The sequence below is a fragment of the Pelmatolapia mariae genome, linkage group LG8 (genome assembly GCF_036321145.2).
Source record: "Pelmatolapia mariae isolate MD_Pm_ZW linkage group LG8, Pm_UMD_F_2, whole genome shotgun sequence".
Taxonomy (NCBI): Eukaryota; Metazoa; Chordata; class Actinopteri; order Cichliformes; family Cichlidae; genus Pelmatolapia; species Pelmatolapia mariae.
The window spans coordinates 17,436,373-17,457,516 of NC_086234.1; the positions used below are offsets into that span (position 1 = coordinate 17,436,373).

A 21,144-nucleotide genomic window follows, 5' to 3' on the forward strand; every position below is an offset into this window, starting at 1 on the left:
TTTTTTTTTAAACCTGTCCCGTTTGGTTCTTTTGCCATCAGAATTATTGTCTAAAGGCGAAGAAAGATGCCCAACGGATTTACTTTACCAAATGGACCATCCCAGCCTTGCCGTAATGGTCCATTTGATTTACCTTTTATTGTTTATTTTATTTTATTTTATTTTTTATTTTTTTACTTGCTAGATACGGGACAGGGGAAAAGAAAATGGAGAAAGAAAGAGGGGGGAAAAAACAAAACAAAACAAAAAAAAAAAACAGCGGAGAAGAGGGACGGGGATAAAGGGCAAAAAACAAAAACCAACAAAATAAGCAGACAAAAAATACATATATCGATCACCTGGATCACCTGTTGAGAAAGAAAAAAGAAAACAAGCAGAAGAAAACGAGAGTAATAGAATAAACAACATCACAATGATATATGGGAATATAACACTACATACTTAATATTAAACATTATTGTGCAGCACGTAAGATCGACAGCGCACAGTGTGCTTTGAGGTAGGAGCCAAAAAGGGTGTAGTTTGTGTGTGTGATCACCTGTGTGTACACCTGTGAGCATGAGCGCGCTTGTATTTAAAAGGTTCCTTAATGTAATGATCTGCTAGAGGGTGTGGGGGGCCACAGTCCCATCCTCCAGGGCATGAAGCAGGTATGGAGGAGATCAAAACTCCAGACATCCAGAGGCCCCCAGAACACAAGAGACCAAGGAAGACCAACAGAGGGGCAGCCGCGCCACTGTCCCAGAAAGAGCTGAGGAGAGTCCCAGATGAGGGATCACTCAGCAGCCGCGGAGCAGAAGCCAGGGGGGGTTGCAGTGACGTGCCCGTGAGCTCCGCCGGCAGCCAGCTGTGCCTGAGTGACCGAGCCCCAGGCCGAGAGGCCGAGGGCACCCCACCCCCGAAGTGGCCCGAGCGAGCCCCAGGTTCCAGGCCCCGATAAGCAGCCACCAAGGAGTGAGCCGGTGTGTACCCGGACGCCCACCCCCGGACACAAAGAACCACCAACGCATCGATGTCTGAGGGCGTCTGCCACCGGCAGGGGAAGTGGTGGAGGGAGATAGGCCTCCAAACCTTGGAGGGCCTGAGATGTCCCCAGAGAGGTGGCGTCTGATACCCAACCTGACATATAGACACAGACATACAGGCACACTCAAATACAAACATCCATTCCCACCCTCATGCTCTCATAGGCAATTACTCCACACTCAACCAACGTGGAGACAGACATAAAGAGACGCTGTACACACAATCACACTCCCCAAGCGTACTCTAAGAACCGGGTCTAGGTACCCTTGCCCCTGGAGGGGGAAACTGCACCCAGACCCAGGTGGTGTTACCCTTTTCCCTGCAGTGGGGAGAAGCAGACTGCCCCGACTCCGCAGCAGCAGGGAGGCCCCACACACCAGACCCCAGTCGGACGGCCAACTCCTCCTCCTAGCCCCCCCGCTCCAGCAGGCCGCAGAGACCGGGGGTGTGAGAAGACTCCAAACCTCCCTCTACCCGCTCATATGTAGTGTTGATGTATGTGTGTTCTAAGGTGCAATTAAAACCCAGGAGGGCATGGAGCTACCTGCCAGAGAGCAGCAGGTAAGCGCATAGCCCCTCCTGATAGCCCTCAATGTCTACGTGTATTTAAAATTGAGAGGTGGGCAACGACGCCAGGGGTGAGGTGTACACCCTGATGGTAATTTGGAGTCCGTGTTGTGAGCCCACCCCCAAGATCCTATATGTATGTGTTATGAGAGTGTGAGTAATGTGAATGTCTAAGTTGTGAGATAAAATTGAGGCAGAGGCAGCCAGAAGGGGACAGAGGGGGGGGGGATGCCTCCTCTGCACCCTGGTGACACACCCCTACCCCAAGCCCCTGCATGTGTGGGTGATTGTGGTGGAGCGGGAAGAGGGAGGCAGCTGGAGATGGGGAGGGAAGAAAGGGAGGGGCAAGTGACCCCTCCCTGGGGCCAGCTCCCCCGCTGACCCCAGTAGGCACCCCCATGCTCTGCAACCCGCCAGGGAAAGGGGGCCCAGGCCCATCCGGACCAGGGCCCAGTGCAGCAGCACCGCCCGGCCCCACAGAGCCCGGGACAGCCCACCCGACCCCACTACAGAGAAAACTGCACCCACCCCATCATCCACTCATCTTCCAGACTACACAAGACAATAGACGCCCAGGCTGAGATCTTCCTCCACCTCTCCTATATCTCCCCCTCCTGCAGAGAGAATTCCTGAGGAGAGGAAAGCTCCTGCAAGATGTGACAACCTCCCCCACCAGTTGAAGAGTCCCCCAGGTGGCTCGATGCACTGGCGGCGCCCTGCGCCAGGACTGGGCTCCCATATACCCACCCGCCCACAACCCCAGCAACACACCAACCAGGACCCGAGCCCCCGAGGCCCGGCCAGGGCCCCAGCCCAGAGACGGAGCGCCCCCAGAACCTCACGCCCGTCCCGGACCCACCCAGGGGCAGCCAGGCTACCAGGTCAGTAACCCACGTCCGTCAGCACAGACCCTCCCCTAGCCCCGCTGCACGCAGCCACGAGGAAACCGTCACCTAAGAGCCAACAGAGCCCTTAATTGGCCATGACCGCTACCCCGGGTTGAGCCCCCCAAGGAAGATGCTCCTGGGGAACCCCCCGACGCCCTAAGCCTGTCCCTACCCCCACACCAATCACAACAGTGAAGGCGGGACCAAACTATGACCCCCCACCCCCACTAGGTGATGGAGCTGATCAAAGGAGCCCAGAGCAATTGATCTGATGTGGTGGCAGAGGCTGTATCAAGACTAATGTAATCTAATAGATAATTTCTATACTGGTTAGAATTAAGATTATTTTTATTTTTCCAGTTCATGAGGACTGTTTTCTTGGCTATGCATAGGGCAGTGAAAACCATGTGGGCTATATTCTTTTCTGAAGTGACATTATCTAAGCTGCCCAACAAACACACTAAAGGAGAAGTTGGAATGTTACATTTCAGACACTTCGATAAGTCTTCACATATCTCACGCCAAAACTTCTGAACTGGTGGACAGAACCAAAGAGCGTGGATATAATTGTCCGGTGAATTGGTTTGGCAGTGTGAGCAGTTGTTGGTAGACGTAAAGCCCATCTTGAACATCCGATGACCTGTATAGTGCACTCTATGTAGTATTTTGTATTGAATTAATTGAAGACTGGGATTTCTAATTAGATGAAAGGTTTTTAAGCAAATCTGAGACCAGAAGTTTTGGTCTAAGTTAACTGATAAATCCGCTTCTCATTTTGCAATAGGAAGTGATATTGATTCATCTATTTTAGAAAGCATTCTGTATATTTTGGATAGTAATTTGGGGGTTTTAAGAGTAAGAAATTGAACCACACTTGGTGGTGTTTGTAGTTCAACTTGACCCGGTTTAAATTTCTTTTTTACTATGGATTTAATTTGTTGATATTCTAAAAATCTTTTCTTGTTGATCCCATATTGTGTAACTAGTCTGTCAAATGAAATAAATTCTGTTCCTTCTAGTATATGTTCTAAATATTTGATTCCTTTACCACTCCAATCTGAAAAGTTTATCATATTATTGTTTTGTAATATGTCAGGGTTGTTCCAGATAGGTGTACGTTTGCATGGGATTAATGAAGACTCTGTCAACTTCAGAAACTCCCACCATGCTGTCAGAGAGGAGCTAATGTTGACGCTTTTGAAGCATTCATGTCGTTGAATGTTTGAGCTGATAAATGGTAGATCTGAAATCTCTAGATTATTGCAAAGTGCTTGTTCTACATCTAGCCAAGGTTCATCTAAGAGGGTATGTTTTAGCCATCCTGAGATAAATTGGAGCCTGTTGGCTAAGAAGTAGTGCTGAAAGTTAGGTAGTTCTAATCCTCCTTTATCCTTGGTCTTTTGTAGTGTTTTTAAGCTTATACGTGGGGGCTTATTTTTCCAAAGGAATTTGGACATATATGAATCTAGAGATCTGAACCAATCTTGTGGCGGTTTAGTTGGGATCATTGAGAATAAATAATTTATTTTTGGTAAGACCATCATTTTTATAGCGGCAACCCTTCCCATGAGTGATATGGGTAGACATTTCCACCTAGCCAGATCGCCTTCTACTTTCTTTAAAAGTGGGATATAGTTTAATTTAGTTAGATCTGCAAGCTTGGGAGAAACATTAATACCTAAATATTTTATATTTCCCGATTGCAGTGGAGTAGAAGAGGAATTATGGAAGGAGCAATTAATCGGAAGGACTGTAGATTTTGACCAGTTAATTGAGTAATCTGATATTCTTGCAAAAGAGTTTATCAATTCAATCACCCCAGAGATATTGGTTTGTGAATTTTGGAGAAAGAGTAGCACATCATCCGCATAAAGGCTGATTTTATGTTCCACGTTCTTGCATTTTATGCCCTTAATTACTGAATTCTGTCTAATTGCTGCTGCTAGTGGTTCAATAAAAATTGCAAACAGTGAAGGGGAGAGTGGGCATCCCTGCCTGGTGCCCCTCAGGAGACAGAAGCTGGAGGATGTCTGGTCATTTGTTCTGACACAAGCTGTTGGGGAATTATATAATATTTTTAACCAGCTGATGAAAGAAGATCCAAAACCAAATTTGTGTAAAGTTGCAAATAGAAATTTCCAGTTAACTCTGTCAAACGCTTTTTCTGCATCTAAAGAAAATATTGTAGTTTCAAGGTTTTTACTGTATGAGTAGTCTATCAAATTAAGTAATCTACGTGTATTTGTTGATGAGTGCCTACCTTTTATGAAACCAGTTTGGTCAGGATGAATTAAGAGGGGGGTTATTTTCTCTAGTCTCTTCGAGAGAGCTTTGCAGATTATTTTAAGGTCTACATTTATAAGGGATATTGGACGATAGCTTGAGGGATATACAGGGTCTTTGCCTGGTTTTAGCAGGAGATTAATGTTTGCAGAATTCATATTTGATGGGAGTCTGCCATTTTCTTTGATTTCCAACAGCGTTCTGTAAAAAATTGGGGCTAAAATCGTCCAGAATTCTTTGTAGAATTCTGCAGGAAAGCCGTCTGGACCTGGAGCCTTATTATTGGGCATACTTATCAGGGCTTCCTGGAGTTCACCTGGTATCAGTGGCGAATCCAATGCCATTGCTTGAGAGTCTAATAATTTTGGGAGAGTTAGGTTGTCTAAAAACTGATCAATTTCCTTTTTAGATGGGTTTATTTGTGGTGAATACAACGTTTTATAGAAATCCCTGAAGATGTTGTTTATTTGTTTCGGGTCATATACTGTATTCCCAGATGAGTCTTGAACAGCACATAGAGTTGTTTTTTCTTTATTTATTTTTAGCTGGTTTGCTAGAAATTGACCGGATTTATTACCATGTTCATAATTTTGTAAGCGTAGTCTTTGTACTAAGAATTTTGTTTTTTTATCAATTATCTCATTTAATTCTAGTTTTGTTTTGCGTATTTTGTTCAATGTTTCCTGATCTTGGTCGGACGCATAGGCTTCTTCTAGTGATTTGATGGTTTTTTCTAATTCCTGGATATTTTTGTTTTCTTTTTTCTTTTTATGTGATGAGAAAGAAATTATTTTACCTCTCATCACAGCTTTCCCTGCTTCCCATAGAACAGAAGCTGATGTTCCGGGAGTGTCATTAAAGTCTAAATATGAAGTCCACTCTTTTTTAAAATATTTAATAAAGTCTTCATCTTTAAGCAGTGATGTATTAAATCTCCAGTTTTTACTAGGCGTAGTATTATTCTTGTGCATTAGTGTTAAAGATACAGGAGCATGATCGCTGACAGCTATAGGGTGAATCTCAGTGTCTGAAATGTCCCTCAGCAGTGAGCTGCTGACCAAAAAATAATCCAGACGAGAGTAGGAGTGATGAACATGTGAGAAAAAAGTATATTCCTTACTGGTGGGGTGAAGGGAGCGCCATGCATCGCAAAGACCAAAGTCGCTCATATACTGTTTGATTATATTTATGGACTGCCAATTACGCTGAGTTCCTGCTGTATTGAGCCTATCCATTTCTTCATTTAGTCCAAGGTTGAGGTCGCCTCCAAGAACAAGTGTGCCATCTAAGTGTTCAGAGAGTGCACTGAAAAAACCGTGAAAGAATGAGGGATCATCAACATTTGGACCATATACACTTACAATACATAGCTTTTTATCAAGTATAGATAGTTTAATGATTAAGAATCTGCCCTCTGGATCTATAACTGTATCGAGTACTGTGAAATTAATTTTTTTATGGATTAAAATTGCTACTCCCCTTTGTCTAGAATTATAACAAGCTGAGAACACATTAGGAAACTCAGGTGTTTTAAGTTCATTCGAACCTCTAAGAGGTCTGTGGGTCTCTTGTAAAAGGACAACATCTGCCTGTAGTTTTTTGAGTTGGTTAAATATTTTTAACCTCTTTTCTCTGGAGCTAGCTCCATTTACATTCCATGTAACGAATCTTAGTGCACCCATAGATGTCTGTGTATAACTAGGGGTGTGCGCTGTGTGTGTCGCTTAGACAGGTGGAGAGAATACATCACTTGTTCGTAAATAAAAAGAGGGGGAGAGAGAAAAAATGTGTGGTGAGTTGCTCCCTGAGTCTGACTATGTGTGTGCATATTTACTAATATGAGTACGCTTGGTTTAAGTGTGTGTATCCTATACGACTGTGTGCGCTGTCTGATGTAAATGTGCTGCCGTTGAGCGCATGGCTGTGCGTGATCGTGCTGTGCGTATGTGTCCAAATAAAGGATGTTGTTTGTGTATGAGTGTGGAAGCAGGTGATCGAAGCAGTGAAAGAAAGAAAAAAGAAAGAAAGAAACCAAGAACAAGGGTGAGCAGCATAAAAACAAGAGGGGGAAAAAAGAGAACAAAAAACGAGAAGAAAAAAAAAAAATCCGGAAACATTCTGATCAAACCATTGACGGAGAGTGACGGTGTTAATTCTGCTATGAAATCACACCTAAGATGTGATTTGATACTAGTAAGTTAAACAGATGTTAATGCAAGTTAGTGTGAGTGGGTGGGGAAAGGGTGTAGCGGATTCTTATCTGGTGTGAAGTTAATACAGCCACGGAGTGATGTCGGGGTCGCGGTGGAGCTGTCCGTCCACGTACAGCCGGTCCACAGCGATGACAGCGCGGGAGCCCTTCTGGATAAAGCTGCGTCGGATTGGGAAGAGGACCCTGCGTCGTTCCAGGATCTCTTTGGGGAACTGGTCGTTCACGCTGAAGTCCGTTCCTTTTAATTCCCTGCCGCGGCTTTTCACCTGTTCCTTTTGTTTGTAGTGGCCGAATTTGGCCACGATAGGACGTGGTCTCCCGGCCGCAGCCCGAATGGGGCCGAGGCGATGCACCCTGTCAAAGACGATGTTCTTCACCGTGTCCTCCGGCAGCTTCAGGTGGGTTTTGATGAAGCTTTTTACCGTGGTCTCCGCGTCCTCTCCAGCGGCTTCTGGAATACCAGAAAATACCAGATTATCACGCATGCTACGGGCTTGTAGATCTATAACTGTTTCTTTTATTTTTTTATTTTCTCTATTTAGCTGAGTAACATTTTCTGTGAGACATTTCACCGACTCCCTTAGCGTGGCATTTTCAGCAGCGAGCGTTTCCACCTGCTGCTGGCTGAACTCCAGGGACTCTCGCAAGGATTTAAATTCCCGGTGAAGAATCTCCACCAAGGACAGCCTTGCATCGAAACTGGACAGTCGTTGGTCGATTGCCTCCAGTATGTCGACAATATCTTTGCCGGCTGGCGATGTTGTGCCGGGGGAATCTGCCGGGCGAAGTCTTTTCGACGACGGCGTGTCAGGTTTGGCCGGGGAAGCTGCACTCTGAGCCTTCTTCATCACAAGATCCTGGAAGTACTGATCAATGTAATCTTGGAGAGCCTCTAAACTCTCCCCGTTGTTCTCCAGGGTGTTGGAGATGATTTAGACAAATGTTGTTAGTTATAAGACAATTGATAAGTGTATTTGGTTATACTGAAGCTTAAAGGAATTTATTCAAATCTAAACTACCATTCGCTTTAATTTTCCGCCAAAATCTCCGGCGTCTGACGTCAGTTACAACATGAGTCGCTTACCTTGTCCGTCACTTCCGTCACTTACCTCTCCAGCCTGATCTGCAGCTTCTACCTCCTCGCACAACGTCCTAATTCACCCACTTCTTAGAAAAAAAGACAACAGCAATAGGGGGTGACTATTATTGTTCTTCACAGCCTTGTGCAGTGGTATCTTCCTGCATACAAGCTGCACCAAGAACTATATAGTTTTTTACTTTTACCTTTACTGTCTCTTTACTTTCTCACTGACAAGAACCCTGTGCACTTGTGCTGCTTCAACAGTAGCAACAAATTTTAACTTTTGAAAAAATAACAAATTCAAAATACACAAACATTCACCTTATTAAAAGTGATTCTGTCTAACATCAGTTTCTTGGCTGTGCAGGGGACTAAGATGTTTTCCAGAAGTGAATGAAAAATATTAACAAAAATGTTGTTCCTGGTATAAAGTACCACTACTTGGTAAAACACACAAACTGGCTGCTGTTCATTAGCAACCAGCCATTGTTCCTCTTGGCCATCATGCATTAATTAATGACTGATTGATGCTTGTTTTATTTTTGAATGCAGGTGGTGTGAAGGCAACTCGTCTACCTGCAGAGAATGTTTGCAGAGTTGTCAGATGACTTAATATCACAGTTACAAATGCTCTAAATATTACTGTCTCTGATCATTTTGTATATTTAAAAAAAAAAAATCGTTCATCTGTCAAAACAAATACCAACCAAAATATCAAAAAGTATTATGTCAGTGCCATACATTATTACTTATTATAACTTTATTAGTGAATTTTCAAACTGTAAATTATCAGTACTTTTATTATGTGATATAATAACCATCTCTGTGGTACCAACACATCTATCATATTTTTCCTGTGAGAACTGTATAGCACTGTAGTATAGCACCTTGGAGAAACAGCGAAAAGATAACAATGACAAAAAGAATCTGCCAGGGAGAAAATATAGCAACAATAAACTACAAATTAAATGAGCTCTATAAAAACACACTTCAGTCTTACAGCAATGATATCAAATTTGCCAGACAATCCTACATCTCCCAACTGTTTAACAGTGATCAATCTGCTTTTTTATTTTTCTTTCTCCGATCAATAAATCGAAGGATGAACAACTTCATCCTTCCAAAACGAGACCAAGTAAATCTTTACACAAATAAATTTATCAACTTTGCTACTTACTTACTTACTTAACATTTTAAATATTAGAGATAATCTCTTAGTCTCTTATAGTAATTTATCTGACACCGCCTCATATTCGAAACACCCAGGAAGCAGATAGATGAGCAAGTACAGATCTTCCTTATTGAACTTACGCACAGGCGTCTTTATATTAGCAACAACTCCTCTCAAACTGGCATTTTCCTTGTTTCTCTCAAATATGCTGAAGATCATCAGTGATTTAGTTTCAGTCTTAGTCCTGTTTAGTCTCACTTATCCTTTGTTGATCATGGTATCTTAATTCAAATGCTTCATGATTCAGTTGGTTTACCAGGCCAGGCTTTTGATTAATTTTCATACTTAAAGGGTAGAAATTTTAATCAGGAGTTTTAGGTCTGCACAAAATAAACTTCAGCTCCCAAAACATCAATACTTGGCGCTTTACTCTTTCACTTTTGTATACATCTGTTTGATACGACCACAAATAGTGATGGGAATTGGTAAGAATTTAGTGATTCTGATTCCATTATCAATGTCACTTATCGATTCAGTTCTGTATTGATTCACATTGCGGTCTCATTGGTTCTGACTCTGTCATGTGTCAATGTCAATGTAGAGAGTGGGCCCAAATTGCAGACACGGTGACAGGAGTGAGCTCAGAACAGCTTTATTACTTGAGTTTGGGGAAGAAAACACAAAAAATATCAAAAACGGAGCCTAAACAGAAGCCAATAACTTAGTGATTACAAAACTGAATGAACAGAGTACACACACACTCACATAGGGAGAGAATGACAACAACGTGACAGTAATCATAGGGAGACAATAAATACACAGGAGGGATCAGGGCTGAGAGGAATCTAACTGACAAGAGACAGGAAGCAAAACTGAACATGAGACAAGGGACTATCAAAATAAGACAGGAAACGCATCACACTCAGAGACCGAAACCCAGACTTGAGAGACACAAACTTGGCAGAGGGACAGAGTGAGAGAGCAGAGAGACATGACTGAAAGAGGACACAAGATTCACCTGAAACAACTAACAAAGAGACCAGACAACCACAGAGACAAAGCACAGAGAGACATTTCAAGTTTCAAGTTTATTGTTATGTACAGAAACTTGAAATGTCTCTCTGTGCTTTCACATGAGAGTGACCACAGATGAAGATAACCAAATATTATTAACTGAGAAGATGGAACAAACACAAACAGACCAAAGGTAGCACATACAGAGGTAAAGGCTGACTACTCACAGAGACAAGACAAAGAGCAGGTGACACGAGAGGGGAACTAACAGTGATATGAACTAAGGGCTAAGAATAGAAATAATAAAACTCAAAAGCACAAAGAATGACATTAAACTAGGAGGACTAATATTAGAACTAGAATCTAAATTCTTTCACAAATCCAAAAATAAACTCATAACCACAAAAAGTCAAAATACATGGCTAAAAACTGGCATGCTCTTTGTTATGATCATGTTAGGGTCATTACATTACAAAAGTAATGCCTGACACATATTACAGATAACACTTACTTTCATGTTTCTCTGTAAAATGACCTGAAACCCCTCGTATTACCATTAATCAGTATAATCTATATGTCCACAGTCCCACACATGTACACAAATTCCTTTGCTAATGAGGACACACATAAGACCTTCCTCTTAGTATTTATGTATGAACACACAGCTGACAGGACAAGCAAAGATGAAAACCTGCAAAAAGAGAATTTCAGTGGATCGCCACAGTGATTCTACTTTAGAAACATGAACAGGTAGAAACAGAGGCCGCAGCCTGAGTGCCTGTCAGTTTGTTACCTGTTGAAGTTCAGGGTCTGGCTGCTGGCTTGAGGTCGACATTCACTCAGCTAACATCACTCTGACCACATGGTTAGCTTAGCGGCAGCATGTTGTCTGTGCAGGTGATTGCAAAGAGCTGAAGTTGTGTTAGCAGCATTATGCAGTTGTTTCTGTCCTTGGTGCACTTTACACTTTACCATCACGCTCTCATTCTTTATGAATAAAAGTACTGTCCATATCCATGCTGTAGATCACACCTTTATTTTCCTCCTCTGTCAAACAACTGAAACCAGCTGATTGTTGTTTGAGTACAAGTGGAACAGATGAGCGAAACTGAGGCAAGCAGTCTAACAATTGGAAGGGATTAAAATTTTGGGAACCTTTCTTGATTCTCACCCTTAACCACTTCATTGGCTCAATTGGTCAATTTAAAATCCTTCTTTTGGTTCTTAAAACACTTGTTTTTTATCCTCCAGTATAACTGCTTCCCCAGTCTCTCAAACAACCTCACATCAGATCAGGTGCAGCTTTTTGAGCTGTTCCCACAATTAGATTAGAGGTGTGCTAAGGGGGGGGGGGGGGGGGGGGGGGGGGGTTCTGTTACTGTGGCTCTGTGTTTACATTCAAAACAGGCTCAAAGTCCTTTTAATGTGTGCAGGGTTGCAGTTATTAACTGTGTTTTTGTGTGTATATATTAACTTCTATTTTCTGTCTTTGTAAAGTTTTATTTTGTTGATTTTATTGCCTGTAGACCTACATGTGGTAGCCCATTGGATCACCATAAAACCACTTATTTAGTCTTTAAATAATGTATATAATGTGTACTTTTCCATCATGCTCTCTTCCACAGTTAGGGTTTGACATCAACTGTGGCACTGATAATAAATGTGTTGATGACCTTAAAGTGGATTTCAACTCCACCAGGTGAGGCACAGTTACAAAACTTAAGCTTGTCTTATTATTATGTCTTGTCTTATTATGTCTTATTATTTTCAAGCTGAATTTAATGTTACTTAACTTGTCTTTACACAACCATCATTAATATTTTTGAAAGTAATGAGACTCAGTTGGTTTTTTTTTTGTGCTAACCAGCAAATATTAGAATGTTAACTCAGTAAAAAGGGATGAATTTTTTTTCTCACATTTAGCGGCAATATCTTAGCACAGCCATTTTTACCTTACTGTTTGAGCTGAAAAATAACATGGTTTATCAAAGCTCAAAGTACATTATATTTGATATACTCTGACATTAGTATGCCTGTAGTCTTGTCTTGTTTTCCCTTGTTCTCATCCAGCTTCATATGCTGACAGATCCTCAGAGGTTAAAGTGGGCATTGATGAGCTTTTGAATGTCACAGTCACAGTGGAGAACAGAGGAGAAAACTCCTACAACAGTCGTGTTATTCTCACGTACCCAGCTGGACTCTCCTACAGGAAGTTCACCATTCAGCAGGTAAGGCATCAGGATCAAGTCTGTATCAGTTCATCACTGATCTGCTGCTCTTCCAATACATCCAGCAGTCATTTTGTTTCTAATAAAGGGAAGAATTGAGTGCAACTCTGTGGACAGTGAAGATGGTTTATCCCAAGGAAGGACAGACTGCACTATTGACAAGCCAATTTTCAAGAACAGAACTGAGGTGTGTTTTGTTTGTTTTTTTGACCAAATGATCCATTCTCCCTTCTGCACAGTTTAGTAAAAACAGGAGTCATTCCAATCTGTCTTCTTCATTTCAATTTAGGTTTCCTTCATTGTCTCCTATGGGATTGACACCAACAGTCAACTTGAGAGGAAGATCTTTGTCACTGCAAATGCCACCAGGTACTGTTCATTTAGTCCAGGTGCACTTCATTTAAGCAATAACCTCACAGATACGGTACAAATCATTTCACTTTTCCTTTTCAGTGGAAATCAGGAGCATGCCCCTACAAGTGAACTCTACAAAAAGAAATATATTGATGTAAAATACAGCATTTTCATGACATTTGAAAGGTATGTTTTTTTGTGGTTTAACAAAAGCAAACCATTTAGAAATTAACAAATGATGTAATATTATTTATTGATATTATTTATAATAATAGTTATTTAATGATTGAAATATTTTTGTTTAGCTCCCTCAGCTACAGGAGTTTCACTTTGGGGATGAATAATTTGCAAAACCCCATCCAACAATCAATCAAGGTACAAATCTGTATATATCAGTATTTATTTTTTTACGGTTCATTGTATGATTTAGACCTAACTGTAATGATTGGTTGTCCTCTTCTTGTCTTGTTTAGGTTAAAAATGACATCAGAGCGCTTAATTTCACTGTGGTGATCAGGGTTCCAGTGAAGCTTGGCGAAAAAGACATTTGGGTGGATTTGAGCAGCCTACAGGTAATATGTCAGAGTTTTTTGCTGCTGACTCCAAAAATGGCTCAAGCTTAGCTGTGGGATGGGCACATGTGGCAAAGTTAGGACCATTCAAACAAAAAATGTAAATTTCAGATTCCAGACTGTCAGAGAGGAAATGATGAAGAATCAGATGTCAGAGATTTTGTTCCAATTATACAAAAGAATAAAGTAGTGGTAAGTATGCCTCTGCACCTTGCCTGATGACAAAAATTCAGAAATTCACCTCACACTGGTTCATGGCTTGTGTTTCATTTAGTCTCTCTTAAATCACCCACAGGATTCAATTCAATTCAATTCAATTCAATTCAATTCAATTCAATTCAATTCAATTCAATTCAATTCAATTTTATTTATATAGCGCCAAATCACAACAAAAGTCGCCTCAAGGCGCTTTATATTGTACAGTAGATAGCACAATAATAAATACAGAGAAAAACCCAACAATCATATCATATGACCCCCTATGAGCAAGCACTTTGGCGACAGTGGGAAGGAAAAACTCCCTTTTAACAGGAAGAAACCTCCGGCAGAACCAGGCTCAGGGAGGGGCGGCCATCTGCTGCGACCGGTTGGGGTGAAAGAAGGAAAACAGGATAAAGACATGCTGTGGACGAGAGACAGAGATTAATAACAGATATGATTCGATGCAGAGAGGTCTATTAACACATAGTGAGTGAGAAGGTGACTGGAAAGGAAAAACTCAATGCATCATGGGAATCCCCGGCAGCCTACGTCTATTGCAGCATAACTAAGGGAGGATTCAGGGTCACCTGGTCCAGCCCTAACTATATGCTTTAGCAAAAAGGAAAGTTTTAAGCCTAACCTTGAAAGTAGAGATAGTGTCTGTCTCCCGAATCCAAACTGGAAGCTGGTTCCACAGAAGAGGGGCCTGAAAACTGAAGGCTCTCCCTCCCATTCTACTTTTAAATACTCTAGGAACAACAAGTAAGCCTGCAGAGCGAGAGCGAAGTGCTCTAATAGGGTGATATGGTACTACAAGGTCATTAAGATAAGATGGGGCCTGATTATTTAAGACCTTGTATGTGAGGAGCAGGATTTTGAATTCAATTCTGGATTTAACAGGAAGCCAATGAAGGGAAGCCAAAACAGGAGAAATATGCTCTCTCTTTCTAGTCCCTGTCAGTACTCTTGCTGCAGCATTTTGGATTAACTGAAGACTTTTCAGGGAGTTTTTAGGACATCCTGATAATAATGAGTTACAGTAGTCCAGCCTGGAGTAATGAAGGCATGAACTAGTTTTTCAGCATCACTCTGAGACAGGATATTTCTAATTTTAGAGATGTTGCGCAAATGGAAGAAAGCAGTCTTACATATTTGTTTAATATGTGCCTTGAAGGACATGTCCTGGTCAAAAATGACTCCAAGGTTCCTCACAGCATTACTGGAGGCCAAGGTAATGCCATCCAGAGTAAGGATCTGCTTAGATACCATATTTCTAAGATTTTCAGGGCCGAGTACAATAACCTCAGTTTTATCTGAATTAAGAAGCAGGAAGTTAGCGGCCATCCAGGTCTTTATGTCTTTAAGACATTCCTGCAGTTTAACTAATTGGTGTGTGTTACCTGGCTTCATGGATAGATAGAGCTGCGTATCATCTGCATAGCAGTGAAAATTTATGCTATGTCTTCTAATGATGCTACCTAGGGGAAGCATGTATAATGTAAATAGAATTGGTCCTAGCACTGAACCCTGTGGAACTCCATAATTAACCTCAGCATGTGAAGAAGACTCTCCATTTACTTGAACAAATTGGAGTCTATTAGATACAGGACTGCTCTGTAGCCAGGTGCAGAGTGTTCAAATGCAACACTTTCATAGAAAGACTGCAGAGTAGGACGTATGAAATCTCTGCCAACCTCAGTTCAGGATGGATAGAGCAGGTAGTTAATGGATAATTTTTGTTATTTTTGGATTAAAACTGTCACTTTATTTTAACCATATTCTTTAGAAATGTCATATTCAGTTAAAGAATGCAAACTACATAAATTAAGCTTATCTCATTCGTTTTTTTTTTTTCTCTTAGACTGGACTTGAGTCTACCAAGTTCCTCTTGACCAGTACAGTCAGTCTGGAGTATGACGATAACCAGTACTTGTACTTTTCAACAGGGTCCAATTACAGTCCTCCTGTTTATAAGGTGATTACACATTTTCGCCTGTTTGAAATGCACAAGCGTGCATTATTTTGACTTTCTGTTACTTCATCTCTCAGATTGAGACAGTGGTGGAGGTGTATCCTAAGCCAGATTTCATCAAAGCAATTGTCATAGGATCCCTGGGAGGGTTGGCTTTTTTGGTTGTACTCACGGCTGGGCTGTATAAGGTGAAACACTCTTCTTACTGTTTTTTGGTGGATTTCACAACTTCAAAAAGTTATTACAGTTATTGTACTGTTATTTCATTTTTTTTCCCTCTATTCATTTTTTTTCACTGCTAGGCTGGATTTTTCAACAGTCATTATAAATGGACCCTCAATCAAGAAGAAGATGGCCCAGGTCCAGGAACTGATGGAGGTGCACCTAAAGCAAAACAAAGATAATATTTGTAGATGTATATGCATCCTCCTGTTTTAGAAATGAACATGTTAGATTAATATTGGAACAGATTGAATAAACAAAAAAACAACCTAACATCACTTCCTCACTCATTCATTCACTATCACCTCTAGCAGAGGTTCCCATCTGTTGTTCAAGGCATAAGGAGCAGACACTGTTTTTTGAGGGACCACTGTAGAAAAGGTCAGGAATTACCATCTTACATACAATACATTCAGTAATTTTGCTTCATTGTAAGACTTCTTGCATGATATTCTGTGATTTGCGATTACCTGAGTGATTTTCTGGACACTCATCTCACGTATGAGCTTTAAGGTGTATTTTTAAAGTAACTATTATTACTATTAAGAATCAAACTGCTTGTCTACAATTTGTTAAAAAGCTACTAAAGAACTGCTGTAATTGTGAAAACATTTACAATGTGAATGGCTTTGTTAAGAAATGAATTATGAAATATGTAACATGTATAAAAATAAATTATATTCTTCTTCTGTATTTATTATATGGAGGCTGTGGGTAGAATTACATTTCATATTAAGACTTATCATTCTATCATATTAATTAGAAAATAACAGCAGTATGACATACAGAGCAGATATATTATTTTATAATTAGTTTACAGAAGACTAGCATCATATTAGAAATTAATGCTTTATAAAAGTGGTTCTCAAACTGTGGCACGAGTACTGCTGGTGATACTTGGGCTCCCTGTAGTGGTACATGGGAAATCTCCCCAAAATTTTTTAAGATTAAATAATAAACCATTGTGGAGGTATGCAAAGACAACACAAGAGTTCCCAAGGCTCTTCTCGGAGCTGGAGTCAACCAGAAAACATCGTGAGTCCTCTATAAAGAGCGGCCTTTCCTTATCGCCAGGGGTCGCGGCCACTACAGAGTGCTGGCAGGCTCGTTCCCCTGGGCCTTAAAACTGCAAAGGTGGCACGGCGCTGTCACGCTGATGGTAAAAACACACCCCTTTTCTGGGGTGCCGCGATCACAGCCACCATCAATGAGTTGGAGGCCCCCGGGAGAATCGGTGGGGGTGCAGGAGATGCCGTCGGTGAGTCGGGAACTATCGCCTGGATGCTGAAGCTCCTAGAAGCCAGGAGTGAGTGCTCTCCATGAGCTCAAGAGCGGTACCATCACCCAGGCCCGAGAGAGAGAGAGGAGTTTCTCGGCCCGCTCTACATCAGAGAGGGAGTACCGCCGCAGCAGCAGCGCCTTGAGAGTAGTGTAATTCCCTTGGGTGGGGGTTCCCGAGGGTCAAAACACGGCCGGTGGACAGCGGCTCTAGCGAGGCCACCACATGATGGTATTTCGTGTCGTAGCCCGAAACACCACGAAGGGCAAAATGAGCTTCAACGTGCGCAAACCATGAAGGAGGGTTGTGAAGCCAAAAATCTGGCACAGCAAAAATTAAGACATACAGCTCTGCTATCATTCCCGACATAAATGAAGACAGAAAACTAAACAGCAGTGACGTTTGTAGGGTTACTGAAGTTGGGCTAGCTGGTATCTAATGATGTGCTACGTGGTGGCTAGCTACACAGCTATGTTAGCATAACATAAACACAGTGAAACTGGAGGATGAACGCTAACTTTTTTCCACTAGATAAAAGTTAACACGAGGGTCCCCGATGAGTAGGGACAAATGTAACTGCATGGCAGGATGCTATTAACGGACCAAACTTCAGTCAGGAGAACAACTGCAATATAAGGTTAATCATTAATATACTGCTGCATGGGCTGGGCTGTAGTTACATCGTAAGGTTTTAAAAACTGAGCTTTAAAATTAATAGTGGTAATAAAAATCGAGAGAGGCCGACGGTGATCACTGCCTTTTTTTAGGGGCTTTGTTAGCAGAGACGGGTCTTCCAGCGGAATCTGCATGAATATTGAAGATACTAATTATCTAGACGGAGGAATAATAACACGTGGGGCATCGGCTTTCAGCGGAACATTCACACCGCAAGGTGCCATTGTTTTTATTATGAACTCTCGCGCATACTCCGTGCACAACAGGAAGCATCCTTACAAAATAAAAGCATAACAAATGACAGTGAGGGCATACCTAATTATTAACTCAACACCCCCACTTGCACTCACATCAGTTTTACATACATTCCAACAGAAACAGTTTTTCTTTACTATTTGTTTACACTCCAAACATATATTTCTCAAACTTCAACAACTTCCCCTTTGTTGCTGGCTTTGTCATAACATCGGCCACCATCAGACCTGTCGGACAATATTCCAATATCAAATTTCCAGCATTAACTGTTGATCTTACAAAATGATACTTGATATCGATATGCTTACACCTCTGTCTGTTAACAGGATTCTTTGCCAATGCGATAGTCCCTTGATTGTCCTCAAAAATCTTTGGCGGTCCCTTTTGATGCTCATACATGCTTTGCAACAGTTGTGTCAAGTACAAACATTCTTGTGTTGTTGCTGCCAAAGCTACGTACTCTGCTTCACAAGTTGACAAGGCAACAGTTGGCTGCTTCTTTGTTCGCCATGACACCAAAGTACCTTCTTCATTCAGGCTTATGCAGTAACCTGTAGTACTTCTCCTGTCAGTCACATCTGCAGCCCAGTCTGAGTCACTGTGACCTTGTACTCTCAAATCTTTGTCACTTTTCCTGTAACACAATGTCTTGTCTTTTGATTGTTTCAAATACCTTAGAACATGTTTCACCGTAGTCCAATGTTCCACAGTTGGTTCTTTGAAGTGCTGTGACAGCTTACTTACAACAAAACTCAAATCTGGTCGTGTGCAAGAGGTCAAGTAAATAAGGCTACCTACTGCCTCTCTGTACATCCTGACATTGTTCATTTTCTCAGCATCATCATTATAGTTCAACTTTTGTTCACAAGGAGTTGATCTTGGTTTACAGTCTTGCATTTGAAATCTTTCCAGTATGTTTTCTACATATCTCTCTTGTGACATTTTTACACAGTCTTTGGTTTGCTCAAAATCAATACCAAGAAAATGTTTGAGTTTCCCCATATCTTTCATTTTGAACCTTGCAGTTAGCATTCCCTTCACAGTTTTCAAAACACTTTCATCACTGGCTGCAATAATAATATCATCAACCCATATGATCATGATCACTTTGTCTTTTCTTGTTTTCCTTGTGTAAACACAGTGATCTACAGGACTCTGCATGAAACCGTTCTCTATCAAATAGTCATGTAATGTCCTGTTCCAGTTTCGGCCTGACTGTTTAAGCCCATAAAGTGACTTTTCCAGCTTATAGACCAGTTTCTCATCTGTTTTTCCTTTTACTTCATAGCCTTCCGGCTGCTCAACATAAACTTCAAAGTCTATTGGTGCATGCAAGTATGCGGTTTTTACATCCATCTGATGCAAAATCAGGTTTTCTTGTATCGCACACTGCATCAATACTCTTATGCTTGTCAGGTTAGCAGTCGGAGAAAAAGTTTCATCATAGTCTATCCCAAAACACTGGTTGTAACCTTTAGCTACGTACCGTGCTTTATATTTTTCTGATCCATCACCACTGTTTTTCTTCACATATACCCATCTACCCCCCACTGCTTTCTTTCCCTCAGGTAAGCTTGTTAGGGTAAAGGTGTTGTTCTCTTTTAAGGATTGCATTTCCTCATCCATAGCTGCTTTCCACTCTTTAGAGTTGGGCGACTTTACAGCTTCACTGAATGTCACGGGTGAGTTACTTATCAGTCTGTAACAGTAGTCTATGTTAGTCAGCACTTGATCATCATCATCAATGTCTTCTCCTGACTCATATTCATTTAGATAATCTGGTTTCTTTCTTGTTCTAGAAGGATACCTTCTGGAGTTTTCAGTCTCATCACTAAGTAGCGTCTGACTGTTCACTTCTGGTTGTTTGTCAGTAAATGGTTCCTGTGAACTGGTACTGGGGCTTTCCCTGTTCATGTTCGGTCTCTCTCTCACCTGTATGTCCTCATCCTCAGATGTCGTATCAGTTTGTGTTTGCTTTTCCTCATTGTGTTTGGTTACAAACTTAACCACCCTAAACTTTTGCACTTTAGAGCTGTCTGGGAAATAAACCTTGTATGCTGGACTGTTTTTGCCTACAAAAATCCCTTTTGTACACCTAGAATCCAGCTTACCCTTGTCTTGCTTGTAAGCATAACACTCACACCCGAACTTTCGCATTCTGGATAGATTGGGCTTCCGCCCAGTCAGCAAAAAGTAAGGTGTCTGTCCTGTCCGGTTGTTAAAGCACCTGTTTCTCACAATAGCCGCTGTTTGAACTGCATACGTCCATAATTCCTTTGGTACGGCACTCTCAATAAGCATGCACCTTCCCATATCAAAAAGTGTTCTCCAGCCACGTTCTGCTGTACCATTCTGGTGAGGGGAATATGGGGCTGAAGTTTCATGTCTTATTTTATGTTTGTTTAACAATGCCTGGTAACTCTTTGCCATGAACTCTGTGCCGTTGTCTGACCTGATACACTTTACCTTCCCGTGTGGGGCTGTATCGGCCAAAAAGATTTCAGTTGCTTGCATTGTTTCACTTTTGCTTTTGAGAAAATATACAAATACTGCACCGGAAAATTCATCGGTAAACAATAACGCATATCTGTGTCCATCTCGTGATTCTGGATCTATTGGCCCTGCTAGATCCGTATGTACCAGCTCGAGAGGTTTCTCAGCTCTTCTGTCAGGGTTTCTATTCCTAGTCTGGACAAACTTTGGTTGTCTGTTTTCTCCTTGATTTTCATACCTTCAACCACATTTTGTAACTTCAAAATGTCACTATGATTGCAATGTCCCAAAATTTCGTGCCATGTCTGCACATCAAAACAATTATTACACTTATCATCATACTCACTTAAAGTTTCAAGGTAATAAAGTCTGTCATGCTCATGGATGTAGAACTTTGTACCGTCTCTGTGTTGAAGGACGTTCCTTCCTTTCTTAAAGATGATAGTAGCTCCATTCGCGGTGGCCGCTCTCACAGAAAAGATATTCTGTGGAAATGAGGGAATGTACAGAGCGTCTTTCAGTGTTGCTTTACACTGTCTCCCTCTGCTGTCAATCAAGCACACCTCTGCATCTCCTCTGCCTTCAGCCACGCCTTTACACCTGGTGCCATCAGCTAATTCCACACAGTGTGTTCCCGGCTGGAAGTCATCAT

At 41.5% G+C, this 21,144-nt stretch overlaps 1 protein-coding gene across 4 annotated transcripts in view; it reads left to right on the top strand.

Moving 5' to 3' along the window:
- Positions 1 to 16,439, top strand: part of LOC134632613 (integrin alpha-M-like) — a 30,781-nt gene extending 14,342 nt beyond the window's left edge. For 3 of the 4 annotated variants that reach the window (XM_063481311.1, XM_063481312.1, XM_063481314.1), the window contains 11 exons: positions 11,867 to 11,940; positions 12,328 to 12,469; positions 12,558 to 12,656; positions 12,759 to 12,838; positions 12,923 to 13,009; positions 13,129 to 13,198; positions 13,297 to 13,395; positions 13,507 to 13,587; positions 15,458 to 15,571; positions 15,646 to 15,756; positions 15,871 to 16,439. In XM_063481311.1, coding sequence (XP_063337381.1) covers positions 11,867 to 11,940; positions 12,328 to 12,469; positions 12,558 to 12,656; positions 12,759 to 12,838; positions 12,923 to 13,009; positions 13,129 to 13,198; positions 13,297 to 13,395; positions 13,507 to 13,587; positions 15,458 to 15,571; positions 15,646 to 15,756; positions 15,871 to 15,972 — 1,059 coding nt within the window. In that variant the 3' untranslated portion in view covers positions 15,973 to 16,439. The remainder of the gene's footprint in view (positions 1 to 11,866; positions 11,941 to 12,327; positions 12,470 to 12,557; positions 12,657 to 12,758; positions 12,839 to 12,922; positions 13,010 to 13,128; positions 13,199 to 13,296; positions 13,396 to 13,506; positions 13,588 to 15,457; positions 15,572 to 15,645; positions 15,757 to 15,870) is intronic. The other variant, XM_063481313.1, reaches the window with a different exon arrangement.
- Positions 16,440 to 21,144: the final 4,705 nt, after the last annotated feature.